Raw genomic sequence first — 23,905 nt, 5'->3', positions numbered from 1 at the left:
ACACACACACACACACACACACACACACACACACACACACACACACACCAAGCCCTGTCCTCAGTTTGACGGCAGTGGCCTTAATTTCAAGCTTGGCTGCTTGTCTCCACTAGTTTGAAAGCTACACTGTCACTCACCGAGGCTCCAGGGGTGGGGTGGGGGGGGGGTGTTTGTTAGGTTGGCAGAGCAGGTCTATAGTCAGTCAGTGGCTGATCTTTGGCAGGGGGTTCTGACTAATCAGCTAATCAATGCTCTTTAGTCTGGACCACGCTTAGCCTAATTGAATGAATCAGTGTTTTAGTGCTGGGCTGTAACAAAAACTATTACACTCCTGGAGTTGGTACAGTAGCAGAATAATAACGGTGTGTGTGTCTGCCTCTGTGTAGGACCGAGATGGGCGTCGTGGAACCTGGGGGTCTTCATGTGTATCCGCTGTGCTGGCATCCACAGGAACCTGGGCGTCCACATCTCCAGAGTCAAATCTGTCAACCTGGACCAATGGACCCAAGAACAAATCCAGGTACCATGGGGGTGTGTGACGGGCAATGAGGTCTGTGGGTGGTTTTTGGGGTGTTGTGTTTTGGTTGTGTGTGTGTGTGTGTGTGTGTGTGTGTGTGTGTGTGAGAATTAGACAGAGGAATAAAAAATGGTGTGATGGGGGTGGGTTAAATTAAACTCAAAGTGTAGGCCTGTCTGTGGTTTGTTGAGGAGTTGTCTGTCAGGGTAGATGGAGCTTGCGTCTCTCTCTGAATGTTAATTGCTGTTTTAATGGCTAATTAATTCCCAATGGGTAATTATTCCAACTTTAGATCATTCATTCCTCCTATCAAATCCATCTTTCTCCTCATCTCCCTGTGGCATTTACCTTCAGTGTGTGTGTGGGGAGGGGGGGGGCTGCCTGCCTGCCTGCCTGTTTGTGTATGTGTGTCATTACCAAATACAAACTGACTAGAATGTAAATCTAACATTTCAAAGCAGTTGTGGTGACACTTTCTCACTTCCTTTAAATTCCATTTGTTTTGAAGACCTTGCCCTCTGCTTGAATATGTGATGCATTATGAAGCTAGAGATGTCTAATGATATATTGAAGGCTGTTATCTCTCTCCCCTGTGTGTGTAGAGTATGGTAGACATGGGGAACAACAAGGCCAAACAGCTGTATGAAGCCCACCTCCCAGACACCTTCAGACGTCCACAGACCGACCAGTATCCTCTCTTCTCCCTGTGTGTGTGTGTGTGTAGAGTATGGTAGACATGGGGTACAACAAGGCCAAACAGCTGTATGAAGCCCACCTCCCAGACACCTTCAGACGTCCACAGACCGACCAGTATCCTCTCTTCTCCCTGTGTGTGTGTGTGTGTGTGTGTGTTCAGTAATAATGAACCACTCTGTGTGCATCTGCATGTGACCAGCACCCATCACAACACAGTTCCTCTTCCCATGTCACTTTGGACCCAGTTGTGATGAGACACACATTTGTACACGGCACCGTTGCGTGCCTGGGTTGTATTGGAGAGTGCAAGGCAGCATGGGAGCTGGGCTGCCTGCTGTTCTGACAGGACAGCTGTGTGTTCTTAATAACAGCTGTTCCTGTTCAAACTCGGACTGAATTCACACGGTCTGCCTGGTTCAAGTCTAATAAATCATCTGGTATCTAGCCTTTTCGGGGGATGGGCATCAGTTTTGCCTTTTTGATGGCTCCTGCTAGTACTGACAGTAGTTCAAAGCAGTAGGGGTCGAGCTAGCTCGACTAATTGGTAGGTAGGTCAAATGTGTAGGCCTACGTATTCATTGTGTGGGGAGTTGGCGTATTTGAAATAAGGCGGTGTGCTTCTTTGCTTTCATGTTGTCCTTCTCCCCCTCACCTTTTTTGTTAAAGTGCCTTTCCTTTTTCATGGTTCCTTTGTCAGGTTGGCTCGTCTCTCTGTCTCTCTTTTCAAATTCAATTCAGTCTTATTCACATGGCAAGTTAAATGACTTACAGTACTAGTCAAAAACTTACTCATTCTATGGTTTTTCTTTATTTTCTACATTGTAGAATAATAGTGACATCGAAAATATGAAATAACACATGTAATCATGTAGTAAACAAATCAAAATATATTTGAGATTCTTTAAAGAAGCCACCCTTTGCCTTGATGACAGCTTTGCACACTCTTGGCAGTCTCTCAACCAGCTTCATGAGGTAGTCACCTGGAATGCATTTCAATTAACAGGTGTGCCTTAAGTTCATTTGTCGAAATTCTTTCTTTCCTTAATGCGTCTGAGCCAATCAGAAATTGCATCCCAAATAAATGCTTCACAGAGTTCAAGTAACAGACACATCTCAACATCAACTGTTCAGAGGAGACTGTGTGAATCAGACCTTCATGGTGGAATTGCTGCAAAGAAAACACTACTAAGAAGGACACCAATAAGAAGAGACTTGCTTCGGCCAAGAAACACAAGTAATGGACATTAGACCGGTGGAAGTGCGTCCTTTGGTCTTTGGTGTCTAAATTTGAGATTTTTGGTTACAACCGCCGTGTCTTTGTGAGACACAGAGTAGGTGAACGGATGATCTCTGCATGTGTGGTTCCCACCGTGAATCATGTAGGAGGAGGTGTGGGGCTGCTTTGCTGGGGACACTGGCAGTAATTTATTTAGAGTTCAAGGCACACTTAACCAGCATGACTACCACAGCATTCTGCAGCAATACGCCATCCCATCTGGTTTGCGCTTAGTGGGACTATCATTTGTTTTTCAACAGGACAAATACCCAACACACCTTCAGGCTGTGTGAGGGTTATTTGACCAAGAAGGAGAGTGATGGAGTGCTGCATCAGATGACCTGGCCTCCACAATCACCTGACCTCAACCCATTTGAGATGGTTTGAATGATTTGGACTGCAGAGTGAAGGAAAAGCCAGCCAACAAGTGCTCTGAATATGTAGGAACTCCTTCAAGACTGTTGGAAAAGCATTCCAGGTGAAGCTGATTGAGAGAACGCTAAGAGTGAGCAACGCTGTCATCAAGGCAACGGGTGGCTACTTTGAATAATCTAAAGTCTAAAATGTATTTAGATTTGTTTTAATACTATTTCTTTTTTACTACTTGTTTCCATATGTGTTCATATATTTGATGTCTTCACTATTCTACAAAATAGTAAAAATAAAAAAAACATTGAATGAGTAGTTGTCAACTTTTGACTGGTACTGTACATTGTCAAAGTACACTCACAACAATGGTGGGACAAACAGCAATAAGGCATCAGTAATAATCATAGTTGTAGAAATAGTATTACCACTAACAGCAACAGCAATAAGACATCAGTAATAATCGTAGTTGTGGAAATAGTATTACCACTAACAGCAATAAGACATCAGTAATAATCGTAGTTGTGGAAATAGTGGTAATACTAACAGCAATAAGACATCAGTAATAATCGTAGTTGTGGAAATAGTGGTAATACTAACAGCAATAAGACATCAGTAATAATTATAGTTGTGGAAATAGTATTACCACTAACAGCAATAAGACATCAGTAATAATTGTAGTTGTGGAAATAGTATTACCACTAACAGCAATAAGACATCAGTAATAATTGTAGTTGTGGAAATAGTATTACCACTAACAGCAATAAGACATCAGTAATAATCGTAGTTGTGGAAATAGTATTACCACTAACAGCAATAAGGCATCAGTAATAATCGTAGTTGTGGAAATAGTATTACCACTAACAGCAACAGCAATAAGACATCAGTAATAATCATAGTTGTGGAAATAGTATTACCACTAACAGCAATAAGGCATCAGTACTAATCGTAGTTGTGGAAATAGTATTACCACTAACAGCAACAGTGTCACGGTTTTCTAATGGAGAAGGAGAGTCGGACCAAACTGCAGCGTGTCGATTTGGGATCCATGTTTATTTAAACAAACGTAAACACGAACACTATAAAACAATAAACGAAACGAAAACCGAAAACAGCCTATACATTGTCAACTAACATCAAACAATGACATCAAGACACTCAGGACAATCACCCACAATACAACCAAAGAATATGGCTGCCTAAATATGGCTCCCAATCAGAGACAACGATAAACACCTGCCTCTGATTGAGAACCACTTCAGACAGCCATAGACTCTCCTAGAACACCCCACTAAGCTACAATCCCACTAAACTACACACCACATACAAAAACCCATGTCACACCCTGGCCTGACCAAATACATAAAGAAAAACACAAAATACCTCGACCAGGGCGTGACAGAACCCCCCCCTAAGGTGCGGACTCCCGAACGCACCTCAAATCAATAGGGAGGGTCCGGGTGGGCGTCTGTCCATGGTGGCGGCTCCGGCGGAGGACGTGGACCCCACTTCACAATTGTCTTAGTCCCCTCTCCTCACGTCCCTGGATAGACCACCCTCGCCGCCGACCATGGCCTAGTAGTCCTCACCCAGAACCCCACTGGACTGAGGAGCAGATCGGGACTGAAGGACAGCTCGGGACTGAGGCAGCTCGGGACTGAGGGGAAGCTCGGGAGTGAGAAAGCTCGGGAGTGAGAAAGCTCGGGAGTGAGAGAAAGCTCGGGAGTGAGAGAAAGCTCGGGAGTGAGAGAAAGCTCGGGAGTGAGAGGAAGCTCAGGCAGGTTGATGGATCTACCAGATCCTGGCTTGCTGGTGGTTCCGGCAGATCCTGGCTGACTGGTGGATCCTGGCTGACTAGCAGATCTGGCGGATCCTGGCTGACTGGCGGATCCTGGCTGACTGGCGGATCCTGGCTGACTGGCGGATCCTGGCTGACTGGCAGATCTGGCAGATCCTGGCGGATCCTGGCCGACGGGCACTTCTGGCAGATCCTGGCCGACGGGCACTTCTGGCGGATCCTGGCTGACGGGCTCTGGTGCCTCTGGGCTGAGGGGCTCTGACGCCGGACAGGCGGGAGACCCCGGCAGCGGCGCCGGACAGGCGGGAGACCCCGGCAGCGGCGCCGGACAGGCGGGAGACCCCGGCAGCGGCGCCGGACAGGCGGGAGACGCCGGCAGCGCAGGAGAGGAGAAAGGCTCCGACAGCGCAGGAGAGGCGAGGCGCACTGTAGGCCTGATGCGTGGTGCTGGCACTGGTGGTACTGGGCCGAGGACACACACAGGAAGCCTGGTGCGGGGAGCTGCTACCGGAGGGCTGGGGTGTGGAGGTGGTACTGGATAGACCGGACCGTGCAGGCGCACTGGAGCTCTTGAGCACCGAGCCTGCCCAACCTTACCTGGTTGAATACTCTCGGTCGCCCTGCCAGTGCGGCGAGGTGGAATAGCCCGTACTGGGCTATGTAGGCGAACCGGAGACACCGAGCGCAAGGCTGGTGCCATGTAAGCCGGCCCAAGGAGACGCACTAGGGACCAGATGCGTAGAGCCGGCTTCATGGCATTTGGCTCGACGCTCAATCTAGCCCGGCCGATACGCGGAGCTGGAATATACCGCACCGGGCTATGCACCCGCATTGGGGACACCGTGCGCACCACTGCATAACACGGTGCCTGCCCGGTCTCTCTAGCCCCCCGGTAAGCACAGGGAGTTTGCGCAGGTCTCCTACCTGGCGTTGCCATACTCCCTGTAAGCCCCCCCCCCCAATAAATTTTTGGGGCTGATTCCCGGGCTTCCGTCCGCACCGTCGTGCTTGCTTCGCCAACCTCCTTCTCCTGTAACCTTCCGCGCACTGCTCCATCGAATCCCAGGCGGGCTCCGGCACTCTCCCTGGGTCGACCGCCCACCTGTCTATCTCCTCCCAAGAAGTATAGTCCATACTGTACGCCTCTTTGGGCTGCTCCTGTTTCCTCTTCTCCTGCTGCACCTTTGGGCGGCTACACTCCCCTGGTTTAGCCCAGGGTCCTCTCCCGTCAAGGATTTCCTCCCATGTCCAGAAATCCTTAATACGCAGCTCCTCTTTGGGCTGCTCCTGCCTGTTGACACGCTGCTTGGTCCGTTTACGGTGGGGGATTCTGTCACGGTTTTCTAATGGAGAAGGAGAGTCGGACCAAACTGCAGCGTGTCGATTGCGATCCATGTTTATTTAAACAAACGTAAACACGACTAAACACGAACACTACAAAACAATAAACAAAACGAAAACAGCCTATACATGTGTCAACTAACATCAAACAAGGACATCAAGACACTCAGGACAATCACCCACAATACAACCAAAGAATATGGCTGCCTAAATATGGCTCCCAATCAGAGACAACGATAAACACCTGCCTCTGATTGAGAACCACTTCAGACAGACATAGACTCTCCTAGAACACCCCACTAAGCTACAATCCCACTAAGCTACACACCACATACAAAAACCCATGTCACACCCTGGCCTGACCAAATACATAAAGAAAAACACAAAATACTTCGACCAGGGCGTGACAAACAGCAATAAGACATCAGTAATAATCATAGTTGTGGAAATAGTATTACCACTAACAGCAATAAGACATCAGTACTAATCGTAGTTGTGGAAAAAGTATTACCATGAACAGCAATAAGACATCAGTACTAATCGTAGTTGTGGAAATAGTATTACCACTAACAGCAACAGCAATAAGACATGAGTAATAATCATAGTTGTGGAAAAAGTATTACCACTGACAGCAATAAGACAGCTGAGGTGAGTAAGACATTTAAACGTGTTAACCCTCGCAAGGTTGCAGGCCCAGACGGCATCCCCAGCCGCGCCCTCAGAGCATGCGCAGACCAGCTGGCCGGTGTGTTTACGGACATATTCAATCAATCCCTATACCAGTCTGCTGTTCCCACATGCTTCAAGAGGACCACCATTGTTCCTGTTCCCAAGAAAGCTAAGGTAACTGAGCTAAACGACTACCGTCCCGAAGCACTCACTTCCGTCATCATGAAGTGCTTTGAGAGACTAGTCAAGGACCATATCACCTCCACCCTACCTGACACCCTAGACCCACTCCAATTTGCTTACCGCCCAAATAGGTCCACAGACGATGCAATCTCAACCACACTGCACACTGCCCTAACCCACCTGGACAAGAGGAATACCTATGTGAGAATGCTGTTCATCGACTACAGCTCGGCATTCAACACCATAGTACCCTCCAAGCTCGTCATCAAGCTCGAGACCCTGGGTCTCGACCCCGCCCTGTGCAACTGGGTACTGGACTTCCTGACGGGCCGTCCCCAGGTGGTGAGGGTAGGCAACAACATCTCCTCCCCGCTGATCCTCAACACGGGGGCCCCACAAGGGTGCGTTCTGAGCCCTCTCCTGTACTCCCTGTTCACCCACGACTGCGTGGCCACGCACGCCTCCAACTCAATCATCAAGTTTGCGGACGACACAACAGTGGTAGGCTTGATTACCAACAACGACGAGACGGCCTACAGGGAGGAGGTGAGGGCCCTCGGAGTGTGGTGTCAGGAAAATAACCTCACACTCAACGTCAACAAAACTAAGGAGATGATTGTGGACTTCAGGAAACAGCAGAGGGAACACCCCCTATCCACATCGATGGAACAGTAATGGAGAGGGTAGCAAGTTTTAAGTTCCTCGGCATACACATCACAGACAAACTGAATTGGTCCACTCACACTGACAGCGTCGTGAAGAAGGCGCAGCAGCGCCTCTTCAACCTCAGGAGGCTGAAGAAATTTGGCTTGTCACCAAAAGCACTCACAAACTTCTACAGATGCACAATCGAGAGCATGCTGGCGGGCTGTATCACCGCCTGGTACGGCAACTGCTCCGCCCTCAACCGTAAGGCTCTCCAGAATCATAAAACACGGGACGAGATGTTAAAAACTGTCCATTGTGCCAATAGATGGAATGCACTCACATGAGATTTGCCGTGATGTTGACAGAGTGGAATGGGAGGTTTATTTCTTAGACTGGGGTAAGATGTCAATTTTGGGACACATCCTCAGTAGTGTGCCTTCGAATCAGTGGGTGTTTCGGCCTTTAATCACTAAACACCCTCATCAATGGTGGCCAGCTAAAGGGTAATCAAGCCTTAGCTTGTGTCCCATGCCCAATTAAGATGTCCCACGGGACTATGCAAGGCAGGGGCGTCCTCTTCCCTGAGCCAGCCATACAGCTGACCGCATACCTCATATGCCCTCCTCAAGTTGGAGGGATCTGAATTGGGTTCTCAGGTGGGGGTGGGGGGTCATGAAGTTATAGCCCAGCAAGGGTCCTTCCGTTTGATCCAGATCCACTGGCTGCCTCTTTCAGCTGCTTGAGAAACTGCTCTGACGGTCTGCCGCAGAGCCTGTCCATGGATTCCAAGTTCTTTCAGCAACCTGATGATGGAAGAAGCCACGAATCCTCTGCATCCCACTTCAACTGGCCAGACCTTTGCATTCCAGCCACGCTGAGTTGCGTCTGCTGCCAACTCTGTGTAACGCAGTTTCTTACACTCGTAGGCCTCTTCAACAGAATTTTCCCACGGGACTGTGAGCTCTATGATGTACACAGCCTTTCGTGAAGGGGACCAGAGTACCATGTCTGGCCTAAGGTTGGTAGAAGCAATCTCAGGTGGAAAAATGAGATGCTGGCCAATATCGACAAGCATCTTCCAGTCCCGGGCCATGGCTAGGTGTCCAGTTTCTGGCTTTGTAGGAGGATACTTGGGCCTTTTCTGTCCCTCCCGGATGAATGTTGTTGTTTTGACGGGATTGCTTGTTTTTGGAGGTAATGAATTGGTTGCACTCCTCTTGGTCTCAAGTGCTGCAGCCAGGCTCTTGAGGACCTGATTGTGCCTCCAGGTGTAGCGGCCTTGTGAGAGGCTGGTCTTGCAACCTGTCATTATATGCCTGAGAGTCGCTGGAGCTGGGCAGAGGGGGCAGGTCGAGTCCTCGCCATACCATTGATGTAGATTTTTTGGTGATGGAAGCACATCATAAACAGCTCTTATGATGAAGCTGATGTTGCTTGCCTCCATTTGCCAAAGCTCACTCCAGTTGATCTTTCTCCTCTCCAGGCCTTCCCACCGCGTCCATTGCCCTTGTTTAGCAAGAGAGACAGCCTTTGCACTTCTTGCAGTCTCCTCCTGTCTGCGCACCTCCTCGACCACCAGCTTCCTGCGTTCAGATGTTGCTGCCTTATGGAACGTTGGTTTGCTTGCTGCCAGGCCAAAGCCTCCTCTTCCATGCTGGATATTCCCCACAATGTCTTGGTGTCTCAGGGCTGATGTTGCTTGCTGCACAGCCTTGGATGATGTCCATTTCCGTCCAGTTTGTAGAAGAGGTGCAGCCTTGCTAATGGTCTGGTCTTTGGAGTCCTTCAATGTCATCTGAAGTCTTACTTTAGAGCACTTGTACTCCTCCGTTAGACTTGTAAGAGGTAGTTCAAGGACCCCTTTGCCATAGAGGCCGATGTTACTCAGGCATCGTGGGACACCCAGCCATTTCTTCACGTATGAGGTAATGGTTCGCTCCATCTTCTCCACTGTTGTTATTGGGACCTCATAGACGGTGAGTGGCCACATTACCCGGGGGAGAAGTCCAAACTGTAGGCACCAAAGCTTGAGCCTCCCAGGCAGTAGGGTCTTGTTGATGTTCTCAAGACTGTCGGCGATGTCCTGCCTTACTTGCTGCACTTGATCTTTATCCCGGAGGCTTTCGTTGTACCATCTACCCAGGCTCTTGATGGGTTGCTCAGATACCGTTGGTATCGGGTCATCTCCAATGCAGAACCTCACATCTTTAAGCTGTCCCTTGACTATGGAGATGCTTCGAGATTTGCTTGGCTTGATTTTCATCCGGGCCCACTTGATGTTATCCTGCAGTTTTGCAAGTAGCCGCCTGGTGCATGCTGCAGTGGTGGTCAGTATAGTCATGTCATCCATGTATGCTCGGATAGGTGGGAGACGGAGCCCTTCCTTAGTTCTCTCACCGCCGACCACCCATCTCGATGCCCTGATGATGACTTCCATGGCCATAGTGAAGGCCAGAGGAGAAATTGTACAGCCTGCCATTATGCCTACTTCCAAGCGCTGCCATCTTGTTGTGAAGTCAGGTGTTGTGAAACACAATTGCAGGTCTTGGAAATAGACCTTTACCAGTGTAGAGGGTAGTGAGGTCTGCACAACGCATCACCGGGGGCAAACTACCTGCCCTCCGGGACACCTCCACCACCCAATGTTACAGGAAGGCCATAAAGATCATCAAGGACATCAACCACCCGAGCCACTGCCTGTTCACCCCGCTATCATCCAGAAGGCGAGGTCAGTACAGGTGCATCAAAGCTGGGACCGAGAGACTGAAAAACAGCTTCTATCTCAAGGCCATCAGACTGTTAAACAGCCACCACTAACATTGAGTGGCTGCTGCCAACACACTGACATTGACACTGACCAGCCTCTTTAATAATGGGAATTGATGGGAAATGATGTAAATATATCACTAGCCACTTTAAACAATGCTACCTTATATAATGTTACTTACCCTACATTATTCATCTCATATGCATACGTATATACTGTACTCTATATCATCGACTGCATCCTTATGTAATACATGTATCACTAGCCACTTTAACTATGCCACTTTGTTTACTTGTCTACATACTCATCTCATATGTATATACTGTACTCGATACCATCTACTGTATGCTGCCCTGTACCATCACTCAATAAGACATCAGTACTAATCGTAGTTGTGGAAATAGTATTACCACTAACAGCAACAGCAATAAGACATCAGTAATAATCATAGTTGTGGAAATAGTATTACCACTAACAGCAATAAGGCATTAGTAATAATCGTAGTTGTGGAAATAATAATAATAAACTAAATCATTAGTAGTAGGGAACTCTCAATATGACTGAAAGGCCTCATGGCATGGTATGAAAGCCAAAACATATTGGCAAATATTACTGACATTGCATTCTGTCTGTCTTTCTTTCCCCCTCCCCCTTCAGCTCTGGCCTCTGACTCGTCTCCATGTAAATTCCAGCATGAATAAAGATGTGCCTACAGGAGCAGCATCCGAATATATTCACACACCACTTTTTCTTGAGGGTATTTGGGCCTGCCTCGACAGCGACCTCCCTTCCTTCGCTTGTTTTTCTGCATTGTGAATGTCAGTCTTTCCCTTTCTTTCCTCCCCTGCCTCTGTAATTAGGCCATTCAGAAACATTCAATGCCATCTTGGTAAGCAACTCCAGTGTATATTTGGCCTTGTTTTAGCTTCTCCCCTGCCTCTGTAATTAGGCCATTCAGAACCATTCAATGCCATCTTGGTAAGCAACTCCAGTGTATATTTGGCCTTGTTTTAGCCTCTTGTCCTGCTGAAAAGTGAATTTGTCTCCCAGTGTCTGCTGGAAAGCAGACTGAACCAGGTTTTTGTCTAGGATTTTGCCTGTGCTTAGCTGTATTCCAGTTCTGTTAATCCTGGAAAACTTCCTAGTCCTTGCTGATTACAAGCATACCCATAACATGATGCAGCCACCACCATGCTTGAAAATATGAAGAGTGATGTGTCGTGTTGGATTTGTACCAAACATAACACTTTATTCAGGACACACAGTAAATTTCTTTGTCACTTTATTGCAAAAAGGATGCATGTTTTGGGAGAAAAAAAAAATTTGGTACAGGTTTCCTTTCTTTCAGTCTGTCATTTTGGTTAGTATTGTGGACGAACTACTGTTGATCACGTATTGCACACAGAGTAAGTCCATGCAACTTATTGTGTGACTTGTTCAGCACATTTTTACTCCTGAACTTATTTAGGCGTGCTGTAACACAGGAATACTTATTGACTGTCTTTAGACATAGTTCCACTTTGATATTATGGGGTAATGTGTGGAGGCCAGTGACACACAATCTCAATTTAATCAGTCTGTAACACAACAAAATGTAGAAAAAGTCAAGGGGTGTGAATACTTTCTGAAGCCACTGTATAGTAAGACATAGCAGTGTGTGACTGGGATTGTGTGTGTGTGTACTACAGTGTCATTCCTTAACCCCTGACCTCAGAGCAGTAGAGTTCTTCATCCGGGATAAGTACGAAAGGAAGAAATACTACGACCAGAATGGCCTCAAAACAGCTTCAGTAAGTGTGTACACACACACACACACACACACACACACTGATCTGTTACACAGCAATTGGCACAAATAATTGGTGTGTGTCTGTGTACGTAACATTATTTGTGTGGGGTTTGTATGTGAATGGGAGTTCTTTGTGAGAGGCATGTTTGTGTGGCTGGCTGCATATACAGCAGTGTTCATTTTGGCACCCTTTAAAAACAAATCTTAGTCATTTTGTCTAAAATTAGAAGTAAGTCACATTTTTGTCGTTTTGATAAAGTGTAGTTATTATCAAATGACAAACGGGAAATTTTAGTCAACTAGTAACATATTAGTCACATCACATTTGTATTGGCCCATGAATCTATAGTCTTTGTGCACAAACATACACAGCCTTGTCCTACCAACATCTTTTTCTGATTGACTTGACATGATTTTCTCCCCAACAGCCAAATTGGCAGAAGAAGACATAAATCTGAACTCTTGACAGGGATCGAACGGTTTCTGTGGCTCCAGCCCATGATTTTGTCGCACCAGTAGAAAACGAAGCGGCATCACGCAATGGAAAACATTTGTCATTCACCTTGGAAAGTAATCTGCAGTGCTTTAGACTGTGTGTAATAGACTATTGAGATTGTAGGCTATTTAAAAAAGAATACAAAAATAAGTTGTTTCATCTAACATGTCCATGTAGGAATGCATGGTTCAAGATAATTTGATGTGCAACCTAATCCAGTGATTTGTCTTTTGTCCACTAGTAGTCATGTATTAATCTAACAGTAAATATAATACCACCACTAGTAGTCATGTATTAATCTAACAGTAAATATAATACCACCACTAGTAGTCATGTATTAATCTAACAGTAAATATAATACCACCACTAGTAGTCATGTATTAATCTAACAGTAAATATAATACCACCACTAGTAGTCATGTATTAATCTAACAGTAAATATAATACCACCACTAGTAGTCATGTATTAATCTAACAGTAAATATAATACCACCACTAGTAGTCATGTATTAATCTAACAGTAAATATAATACCACCCACCACTAGTAGTCATGTATTAATCTAACAGTAAATATAATACCACCACTAGTAGTCATGTATTAATCTAACAGTAAATATAATACCACCACTAGTAGTCATGTATTAATCTAACAGTAAATATAATACCACCACTAGTAGTCATGTATTAATCTAACAGTAAATATAATACCACCCACCACTAGTAGTCATGTATTAATCTAACAGTAAATATAATACCACCACTAGTAGTCATGTATTAATCTAACAGTAAATATAATACCACCACTAGTAGTCATGTATTAATCTAACAGTAAATATAATACCACCACTAGTAGTCATGTATTAATCTAACAGTAAATATAATACCACCCACCACTAGTAGTCATGTATTAATCTAACAGTAAATATAATACCACCCACCACTAGTAGTCATGTATTAATCTAACAGTAAATATAATACCACCCACCACTAGTAGTCATGTATTAATCTAACAGTAAATATAATACCACCCACCACTAGTAGTCATGTATTAATCTAACAGTAAATATAATACCACCCACCACTAGTAGTCATGTATTAATCTAACAGTAAATATAATACCACCCACCACTAGTAGTCATGTATTAATCTAACAGTAAATATAATACCACCCACCACTAGTAGTCATGTATTAATCTAACAGTAAATATAATAACCACCACTAGTAGTCATGTATTAATCTAACAGTAAATATAATACCACCCACCACTAGTAGTCATGTATTAATCTAACAGTAAATATAATAACCACCACTAGTAGTCATGTATTAATCTAACAGTAAATATAATACCACCACTACCACTAGTAGTCATGTATTAATCTAACAGTAAATATAATACCACCCACCACTAGTAGTCATGTATTAATCTAACAGTAAATATAATACCACCCACCACTAGTAGTCATGTATTAATCTAACAGTAAATATAATACCACCACCAGTAGTCATGTATTAACTAACAGTAAATATAATACCACCCACCACTAGTAGTCATGTATTAATCTAACAGTAAATATAATACCACCACTAGTAGTCATGTATTAATCTAACAGTAAATATAATACCACCACTAGTAGTCATGTATAAATATAATACTAACAGTAAATAAATATATACCACCACTAGTAGTCATGTATTAATCTAACAGTAAATATAATACCACCCTCCACTAGTAGTCATGTATTAATCTAACAGTAAATATAATACCACCACTAGTAGTCATGTATTAATCTAACAGTAAATATAATACCACCACTAGTAGTAGTCATGTATTAATCTAACAGTAAATATAATACCACCACCACTAGTAGTCATGTATTAATCTAACAGTAAATATAATACCACCCACCACTAGTAGTCATGTATTAATCTAACAGTAAATATAATACCACCCACCGCTAGTAGTCATGTATTAATCTAACAGTAAATATAATACCACCCACTAGTAGTCATGTATTAATCTAACAGTAAATATAATACCACCACTAGTAGTCATGTATTAATCTAACAGTAAATATAATACCACCCACCACTAGTAGTCATGTATTAATCTAACAGTAAATATAATACCACCCACCACTAGTAGTCATGTATTAATCTAACAGTAAATATAATACCACCACTAGTAGTCATGTATTAATCTAACAGTAAATATAATACCACCACTAGTAGTCATGTATTAATCTAACAGTAAATATAATACCACCACTAGTAGTCATGTATTAATCTAACAGTAAATATAATACCACCCACCACTAGTAGTCATGTATTAATCTAACAGTAAATATAATACCACCACTAGTAGTCATGTATTAATCTAACAGTAAATATAATACCACCACTAGTAGTCATGTATTAATCTAACAGTAAATATAATACCACCACCACTAGTAGTCATGTATTAATCTAACAGTAAATATAATACCACCACTAGTAGTCATGTATTAATCTAACAGTAAATATAATACCACCACTAGTAGTCATGTATTAATCTAACAGTAAATATAATACCACCACTAGTAGTCATGTATTAATCTAACAGTAAATATAATAACCACCACTAGTAGTCATGTATTAATCTAACAGTAAATATAATACCACCCACATGTATTACTAGTAGTCATGTATTAATCTAACAGTAAATATAATACCACCCACCACTAGTAGTCATGTATTAATCTAACAGTAAATATAATACCACCCACCACTAGTAGTCATGTATTAATCTAACAGTAAATATAATACCACCCACCACTAGTAGTCATGTATTAATCTAACAGTAAATATAATACCACCCACCACTAGTAGTCATGTATTAATCTAACAGTAAATATAATACCACCCACCACTAGTAGTCATGTATTAATCTAACAGTAAATATAATACCACCACCAGTAGTCATGTATTAATCTAACAGTAAATATAATACCACCCACCGCTAGTAGTCATGTATTAATTATGTATTAATCTAACAGTAAATATAATACCACCCACTAGTAGTCATATAATACCACCCACCACTAGTAGTCATGTATTCATCTAACAGTAAATATAATACCACCCACCACTAGTAGTCATGTATTAATCTAACAGTAAATATAATACCACCCACCACTAGTAGTCATGTATTAATCTAACAGTAAATATAATACCACCCACCACTAGTAGTCATGTATTAATCTAACAGTAAATATAATACCACCCACCACTAGTAGTCATGTATTAATCTAACAGTAAATATAATACCACCACTAGTAGTCATGTATTAATCTAACAGTAAATATAATACCACCCACCACTAGTAGTCATGTATTAATCTAACAGTAAATATAATACCACCCACCACTAGTAGTCATGTATTAATCTAACAGTAAATATAATACCACCCACCACTAGTAGTCATGTATTAATCTAACAGTAAATATAATACCACCACCAGTAGTAGTCATGTATTAATCTAACAGTAAATATAATACCACCCACCACTAGTAGTCATGTATTAATCTAACAGTAAATATAATACTAGTAGTCATGTAAAACAGTAAATATAATACCACCCACCACTAGTAGTCATGTAGTCATGTATTAATCTAACAGTAAATATAATACCACCACTAGTAGTCATGTATTAATCTAACAGTAAATATAATACCACCCACCACTAGTAGTCATGTATTAATCTAACAGTAAATATAATACCACCACTAGTAGTCATGTATTAATCTAACAGTAAATATAATACCACCACTAGTAGTCATGTATTAATCTAACAGTAAATATAATACCAAATATAATACCACCACTAGTAGTCATGTATTAATCTAACAGTAAATATAATACCCACCACTAGTAGTCATGTATTAATCTAACAGTAAATATAATACCACCACTAGTAGTCATGTATTAATCTAACAGTAAATATAATACCACCACTACATGTATTAATCTAACACTAGTAGTCATGTATTAATCTAACAGTAAATATAATACCACCACTAGTAGTCATGTATTAATCTAACAGTAAATATAATACCACCCTAGTACATGTATTAATCTAACTAATACCACCCACCACTAGTAGTCATGTATTAATCTAACAGTAAATATAATACCACCCACCACTAGTAGTCATGTATTAATCTAACAGTAAATATAATACCACCCACCACTAGTAGTCATGTATTAATCTAACAGTAAATATAATACCACCCTACATGTATTAATCTAACAGTAAATATAATAGTCACCAGTAAATAGTAGTCATGTATTAATCTAACAGTAAATATAATACCACCCACTAGTAGTCATGTATTAATCTAACAGTAAATATAATACCACCCACCACTAGTAGTCATGTATTAATCTAACAGTAAATATAATACCCACCACTAGTAGTCATGTATTAATCTAACAGTAAATATAATACCACCCACCACTAGTAGTCATGTATTAATCTAACAGTAAATATAATACCACCCACCACTAGTAGTCATGTATTAATCTAACAGTAAATATAATACCACCACCACTAGTAGTCATGTATTAATCTAACAGTAAATATAATACCACCACTAGTAGTCATGTATTAATCTAACAGTAAATATAATACCACCCACCACTAGTAGTCATGTATTAATCTAACAGTAAATATAATACCACCACCACTAGTAGTCATGTATTAATCTAACAGTAAATATAATACCACCACCACTAGTAGTCATGTATTAATCTAACAGTAAATATAATACCACCACTAGTAGTCATGTATTAATCTAACAGTAAATATAATACCACCACCACTAGTAGTCATGTATTAATCTAACAGTAAATATAATACCACCCACCACTAGTAGTCATGTATTAATCTAACAGTAAATATAATACCACCCACCACTAGTAGTCATGTATTAATCTAACAGTAAATATAATACCACCCACCACTAGTAGTCATGTATTAATCTAACAGTAAATATAATACCACCACCACTAGTAGTCATGTATTAATCTAACAGTAAATATAATACCACCCACCACTAGTAGTCATGTATTAATCTAACAGTAAATATAATACCACCATGTATTAATCTAACAGTAAATATAATACCACTAGTAGTCATGTATTAATCTAACAGTAAATATAATACCACCACTAGTAGTCATGTATTAATCTAACAGTAAATATAATACCTAACACCACCACTAGTAGTCATGTATTAATCTAACAGTAAATATAATACCACCCACCGCTAGTAGTCATGTATTAATCTAACAGTAAATATAATACCACCACTAGTAGTCATGTATTAATCTAACAGTAAATATAATACCACCCACCACTAGTAGTCATGTATTAATCTAACAGTAAATATAATACCACCACCAGTAGTAGTCATGTATTAATCTAACAGTAAATATAATACCACCCACCACTAGTAGTCATGTATTAATCTAACAGTAAATATAATACCACCCACCACTAGTAGTCATGTATTAATCTAACAGTAAATATAATACCACCACCACTAGTAGTCATGTATTAATCTAACAGTAAATATAATACCACCACCGCTAGTAGTCATGTATTAATCTAACAGTAAATATAATACCACCCACCACTAGTAGTCATGTATTAATCTAACAGTAAATATAATACCACCCACCACTAGTAGTCATGTATTAATCTAACAGTAAATATAATACCTCCACTAGTAGTCATGTATTAATCTAACAGTAAATATAATACCACCACTAGTAGTCATGTATTAATCTAACAGTAAATATAATACTAGTAGTCATGTATTAATCTAACAGTAAATATAATACCACCCACCACTAGTAGTCATGTATTAATCTAACAGTAAATATAATACCACCACCACTAGTAGTCATGTATTAATCTAACAGTAAATATAATACCACCACTAGTAGTCATGTATTAATCTAACAGTAAATATAATACCACCACTACCAACTAGTAGTCATGTATTAATCTAACAGTAAATATAATACCACCCACCACTAGTAGTCATGTATTAATCTAACAGTAAATATAATACCACCCACCACTAGTAGTCATGTATTAATCTAACAGTAAATATAATACCACCCACCACTAGTAGTCATGTATTAATCTAACAGTAAATATAATACCACCACTAGTAGTCATGTATTAATCTAACAGTAAATATAATACCACCCACTAGTAGTCATGTATTAATCTAACAGTAAATATAATACCACCCACCACTAGTAGTCATGTATTAATCTAACAGTAAATATAATACCACCACCACTAGTAGTCATGTATTAATCTAACAGTAAATATAATACCACCCACCACTAGTAGTCATGTATTAATCTAAACAACAGTAAATATAATACCACCCACCACTAGTAGTCATGTATTAATCTAACAGTAAATATAATACCACCACTAGTAGTCATGTATTAATCTAACAGTAAATATAATACCACCACCACTAGTAGTCATGTATTAATCTAACAGTAAATATAATACCACCCACCACTAGTAGTCATGTATTAATCTAACAGTAAATATAATACCACCACTAGTAGTCATGTATTAATCTAACAGTAAATATAATACCACCACTAGTAGTCATGTATTAATCTAACAGTAAATATAATACCACCCACCACTAGTAGTCATGTAAATTAATCATAACAGTAAATATAATACCACCACTAGTAGTCATGTATTAATCTAACAGTAAATATAATACCACCCACATGTATTAATCTAACAGTAAATATAATACCACCACTAGTAGTCATGTATTAATCTAACAGTAAATATAATACCACCCACCACTAGTAGTCATGTATTAATCTAACAGTAAATATAATACCACCCATGTACCAACAGTAAATATAATACTAGTAGTCATGTATTAATCTAACAGTAAATATAATACCACCACCACTAGTAGTCATGTATTAATCTAACAGTAAATATAATACCACCCACTAGTAGTCATGTATTAATCTAACAGTAAATATAATACCACCCACCACTAGTAGTCATGTATTAATCTAAATATAATACAGTAAATATAAATATAATACCACCACTAGTAGTCATGTATTAATCTAACAGTAAATATAATACCACCCACTAGTAGTCATGTATTAATCTAACAGTAAATATAATACCACCACTAGTAGTCATGTATTAATCTAACAGTAAATATAATACCACCACCACTAGTAGTCATGTATTAATCTAACAGTAAATATAATACCACCACTAGTAGTCATGTATTAATCTAACAGTAAATATAATACCACCACTAGTAGTCATGTATTAATCTAACAGTAAATATAATACCAGTCATGTATTAATCTAACAGTAAATATAATACCACCACTAGTAGTCATGTATTAATCTAACAGTAAATATAATACCACCCACCACTAGTAGTCATGTATTAATCTAACAGTAAATATAATACCACCCACCACTAGTAGTCATGTATTAATCTAACAGTAAATATAATACCACCACTAGTAGTCATGTATTAATCTAACAGTAAATATAATACCACCCACCACTAGTAGTCATGTATTAATCTAACAGTAAATATAATACCACCCACCACTAGTAGTCATGTATTAATCTAACAGTAAATATAATACCACCCACCACTAGTAGTCATGTATTAATCTAACAGTAAATATAATACCACCACTAGTAGTCATGTATTAATCTAACAGTAAATATAATACCACCCACCACTAGTAGTCATGTATTAATCTAACAGTAAATATAATACCACCCACCACTAGTAGTCATGTATTAATCTAACAGTAAATATAATACCACCACTACATGTATTAATCTAACAGTAAATATAATACCACCACCACTAGTAGTCATGTATTAATCTAACAGTAAATATAATACCACCACATGTATTAATCACTAGTAGTCATGTATTAATCTAACAGTAAATATAATACCACCACTAGTAGTCATGTATTAATCTAACAGTAAATATAATAAATATAATACCACCACCACTAGTAGTCATGTATTAATCTAACAGTAAATATAATACCACCCACCACTAGTAGTCATGTATTAATCTAACAGTAAATATAATACCACCCACCACTAGTAGTCATGTATTAATCTAACAGTAAATATAATACCACCACTAGTAGTCATGTATTAATCTAACAGTAAATATAATACCACCCACCACTAGTAGTCATGTATTAATCTAACAGTAAATATAATACCACCACTACCACTAGTAGTCATGTATTAATCTAACAGTAAATATAATATTAATCTACCCACCACTAGTAGTCATGTATTAATCTAACAGTAAATATAATACCACCCACCACTAGTAGTCATGTATTAATCTAACAGTAAATATAATACCACCCACCACTAGTAGTCATGTATTAATCTAACAGTAAATATAATACCACCCACCACTAGTAGTCATGTATTAATCTAACAGTAAATATAATACCACCCACCACTAGTAGTCATGTATTAATCAGTAAATATAATACCACCCACCACTAACAGTAAATATAATACCACCCACCACTAGTAGTCATGTATTAATCTAACAGTAAATATAATACCACCCACCACTAGTAGTCATGTATTAATCTAACAGTAAATATAATACCACCACTACTAGTAGTCATGTATTAATCTAACAGTAAATATAATACCACCACTAGTAGTCATGTATTAATCTAACAGTAAATATAATACCACCACTAGTAGTCATGTATTAATCTAACAGTAAATATAATACCACCACTAGTAGTCACCACTAGTAGTCATGTATTAATCTAACAGTAAATATAATACCACCCACCACTAGTAGTCATGTATTAATCTAACAGTAAATATAATACCACCACACTAACAGTAAATATAATACTAGTAGTCATGTATTAATCTAACAGTAAATATAATACCACCACTAGTAGTCATGTATTAATCTAACAGTAAATATAATACCACCCACCACTAGTAGTCATGTATTAATCTAACAGTAAATATAATACCACCCACCACTAGTAGTCATGTATTAATCTAACAGTAAATATAATACCACCCACCACTAGTAGTCATGTATTAATCTAACAGTAAATATAATACCACCACTAGTAGTCATGTATTAATCTAACAGTAAATATAATACCACCCACCACTAGTAGTCATGTATTAATCTAACAGTAAATATAATACCACCCACCACTAGTAGTCATGTATTAATCTAACAGTAAATATAATACCACCCACCACTAGTAGTCATGTATTAATCTAACAGTAAATATAATACCACCACTAGTAGTCATGTATTAATCTAACAGTAAATATAATACCACCCACCACTAGTAGTCATGTATTAATCTAACAGTAAATATAATACCACCCACCACTAGTAGTCATGTATTAATCTAACAGTAAATATAATACCACCCACCACTAGTAGTCATGTATTAATCTAACAGTAAATATAATACCACCACCACTAGTAGTCATGTATTAATCTAACAGTAAATATAATACCACCCACCACTAGTAGTCGTGTATTAATCTAACAGTAAATATAATACCACCCACCACTAGTAGTCATGTATTAATCTAACAGTAAATATAATACCACCCACCACTAGTAGTCATGTATTAATCTAACAGTAAATATAATACCACCCACCACTAGTAGTCATGTATTAATCTAACAGTAAATATAATACCACCACTAGTAGTCATGTATTAATCTAACAGTAAATATAATACCACCCACCACTAGTAGTCATGTATTAATCTAACAGTAAATATAATACCACCCACCACTAGTAGTCATGTATTAATCTAACAGTAAATATAATACCACCCACCACTAGTAGTCATGTATTAATCTAACAGTAAATATAATACCACCCACCACTAGTAGTCATGTATTAATCTAACAGTAAATATAATACCACCACTAGTAGTCATGTATTAATCTAACAGTAAATATAATACCACCCACCACTAGTAGTCATGTATTAATCTAACAGTAAATATAATACCACCCACCACTAGTAGTCATGTATTAATCTAACAGTAAATATAATACCACCATGTATTAATCTACCACTAGTAGTCATGTATTAATACCACCACCACTAAGTCAGTAAATATAATACCACCCACCACTAGTAGTCATGTATTAATCTAACAGTAAATATAATACCACCCACCACTAGTAGTCATGTATTAATCTAACAGTAAATATAATACCACCCACCACTAGTAGTCATGTATTAATCTAACAGTAAATATAATACCACCCACCACTAGTAGTCATGTATTAATCTAACAGTAAATATAATACCACCCACCACTAGTAGTCATGTATTAATCTAACAGTAAATATAATACCACCCACCACTAGTAGTCATGTATTAATCTAACAGTAAATATAATACCACCCACCACTAGTAGTCATGTATTAATCTAACAGTAAATATAATACCACCCACCACTAGTAGTCATGTATTAATCTAACAGTAAATATAATACCACCCACCACTAGTAGTCATGTATTAATCTAACAGTAAATATAATACCACCCACCGCTAGTAGTCATGTATTAATCTAACAGTAAATATAATAACCACCACTAGTAGTCATGTATTAATCTAACAGTAAATATAATACCACCACTAGTAGTCATGTATTAATCTAACAGTAAATATAATACCACCCACCACTAGTAGTCATGTATTAATCTAACAGTAAATATAATACCACCCACCACTAGTAGTCATGTATTAATCTAACAGTAAATATAATACCACCCACCACTAGTAGTCATGTATTAATCTAACAGTAAATATAATACCACCACCACTAGTAGTCATGTATTAATCTAACAGTAAATATAATACCACCCACCACTAGTAGTCATGTATTAATCTAACAGTAAATATAATACCACCCACCACTAGTAGTCATGTATTAATCTAACAGTAAATATAATACCACCCACCACTAGTAGTCATGTATTAATCTAACAGTAAATATAATACCACCCACCACTAGTAGTCATGTATTAATCTAACAGTAAATATAATACCACCCACCACTAGTAGTCATGTATTAATCTAACAGTAAATATAATACCACCCCACTAGTAGTCATGTATTAATCTACTAGTAGTCATGTATTAATCTAACAGTAAATATAATATACCCACCACTAGTAGTCATGTATTAATCTAACAGTAAATATAATACCACCCACCACTAGTAGT

General features: G+C 39.3%; 1 protein-coding gene across 7 annotated transcripts in view; it reads left to right on the top strand.

The window, feature by feature from the left end:
* smap1 (small ArfGAP 1) overlaps window positions 1-23,905 on the top strand; it is a 100,583-nt gene that overhangs the window by 4,727 nt on the left and 71,951 nt on the right. For 4 of the 7 annotated variants that reach the window (XM_052498582.1, XM_052498580.1, XM_052498586.1 and 1 more), the window contains exons 2-4: window positions 387-520; window positions 1,120-1,205; window positions 11,976-12,051. In XM_052498582.1, the coding sequence (XP_052354542.1) occupies window positions 387-520; window positions 1,120-1,205; window positions 11,976-12,051 (296 nt within the window). Of the gene's footprint in view, window positions 1-386; window positions 521-1,119; window positions 1,206-1,241; window positions 1,328-11,975; window positions 12,052-23,905 lie in introns of all 7 variants that reach the window. The other 3 variants (XM_052498587.1, XM_052498584.1, XM_052498581.1) reach the window with 1 other exon arrangement.

This window comes from Oncorhynchus keta, chromosome 36 (assembly GCF_023373465.1).
Source record: "Oncorhynchus keta strain PuntledgeMale-10-30-2019 chromosome 36, Oket_V2, whole genome shotgun sequence".
Taxonomy (NCBI): Eukaryota; Metazoa; Chordata; class Actinopteri; order Salmoniformes; family Salmonidae; genus Oncorhynchus; species Oncorhynchus keta.
This window is presented reverse-complemented; position numbering and strand designations above follow the sequence as displayed.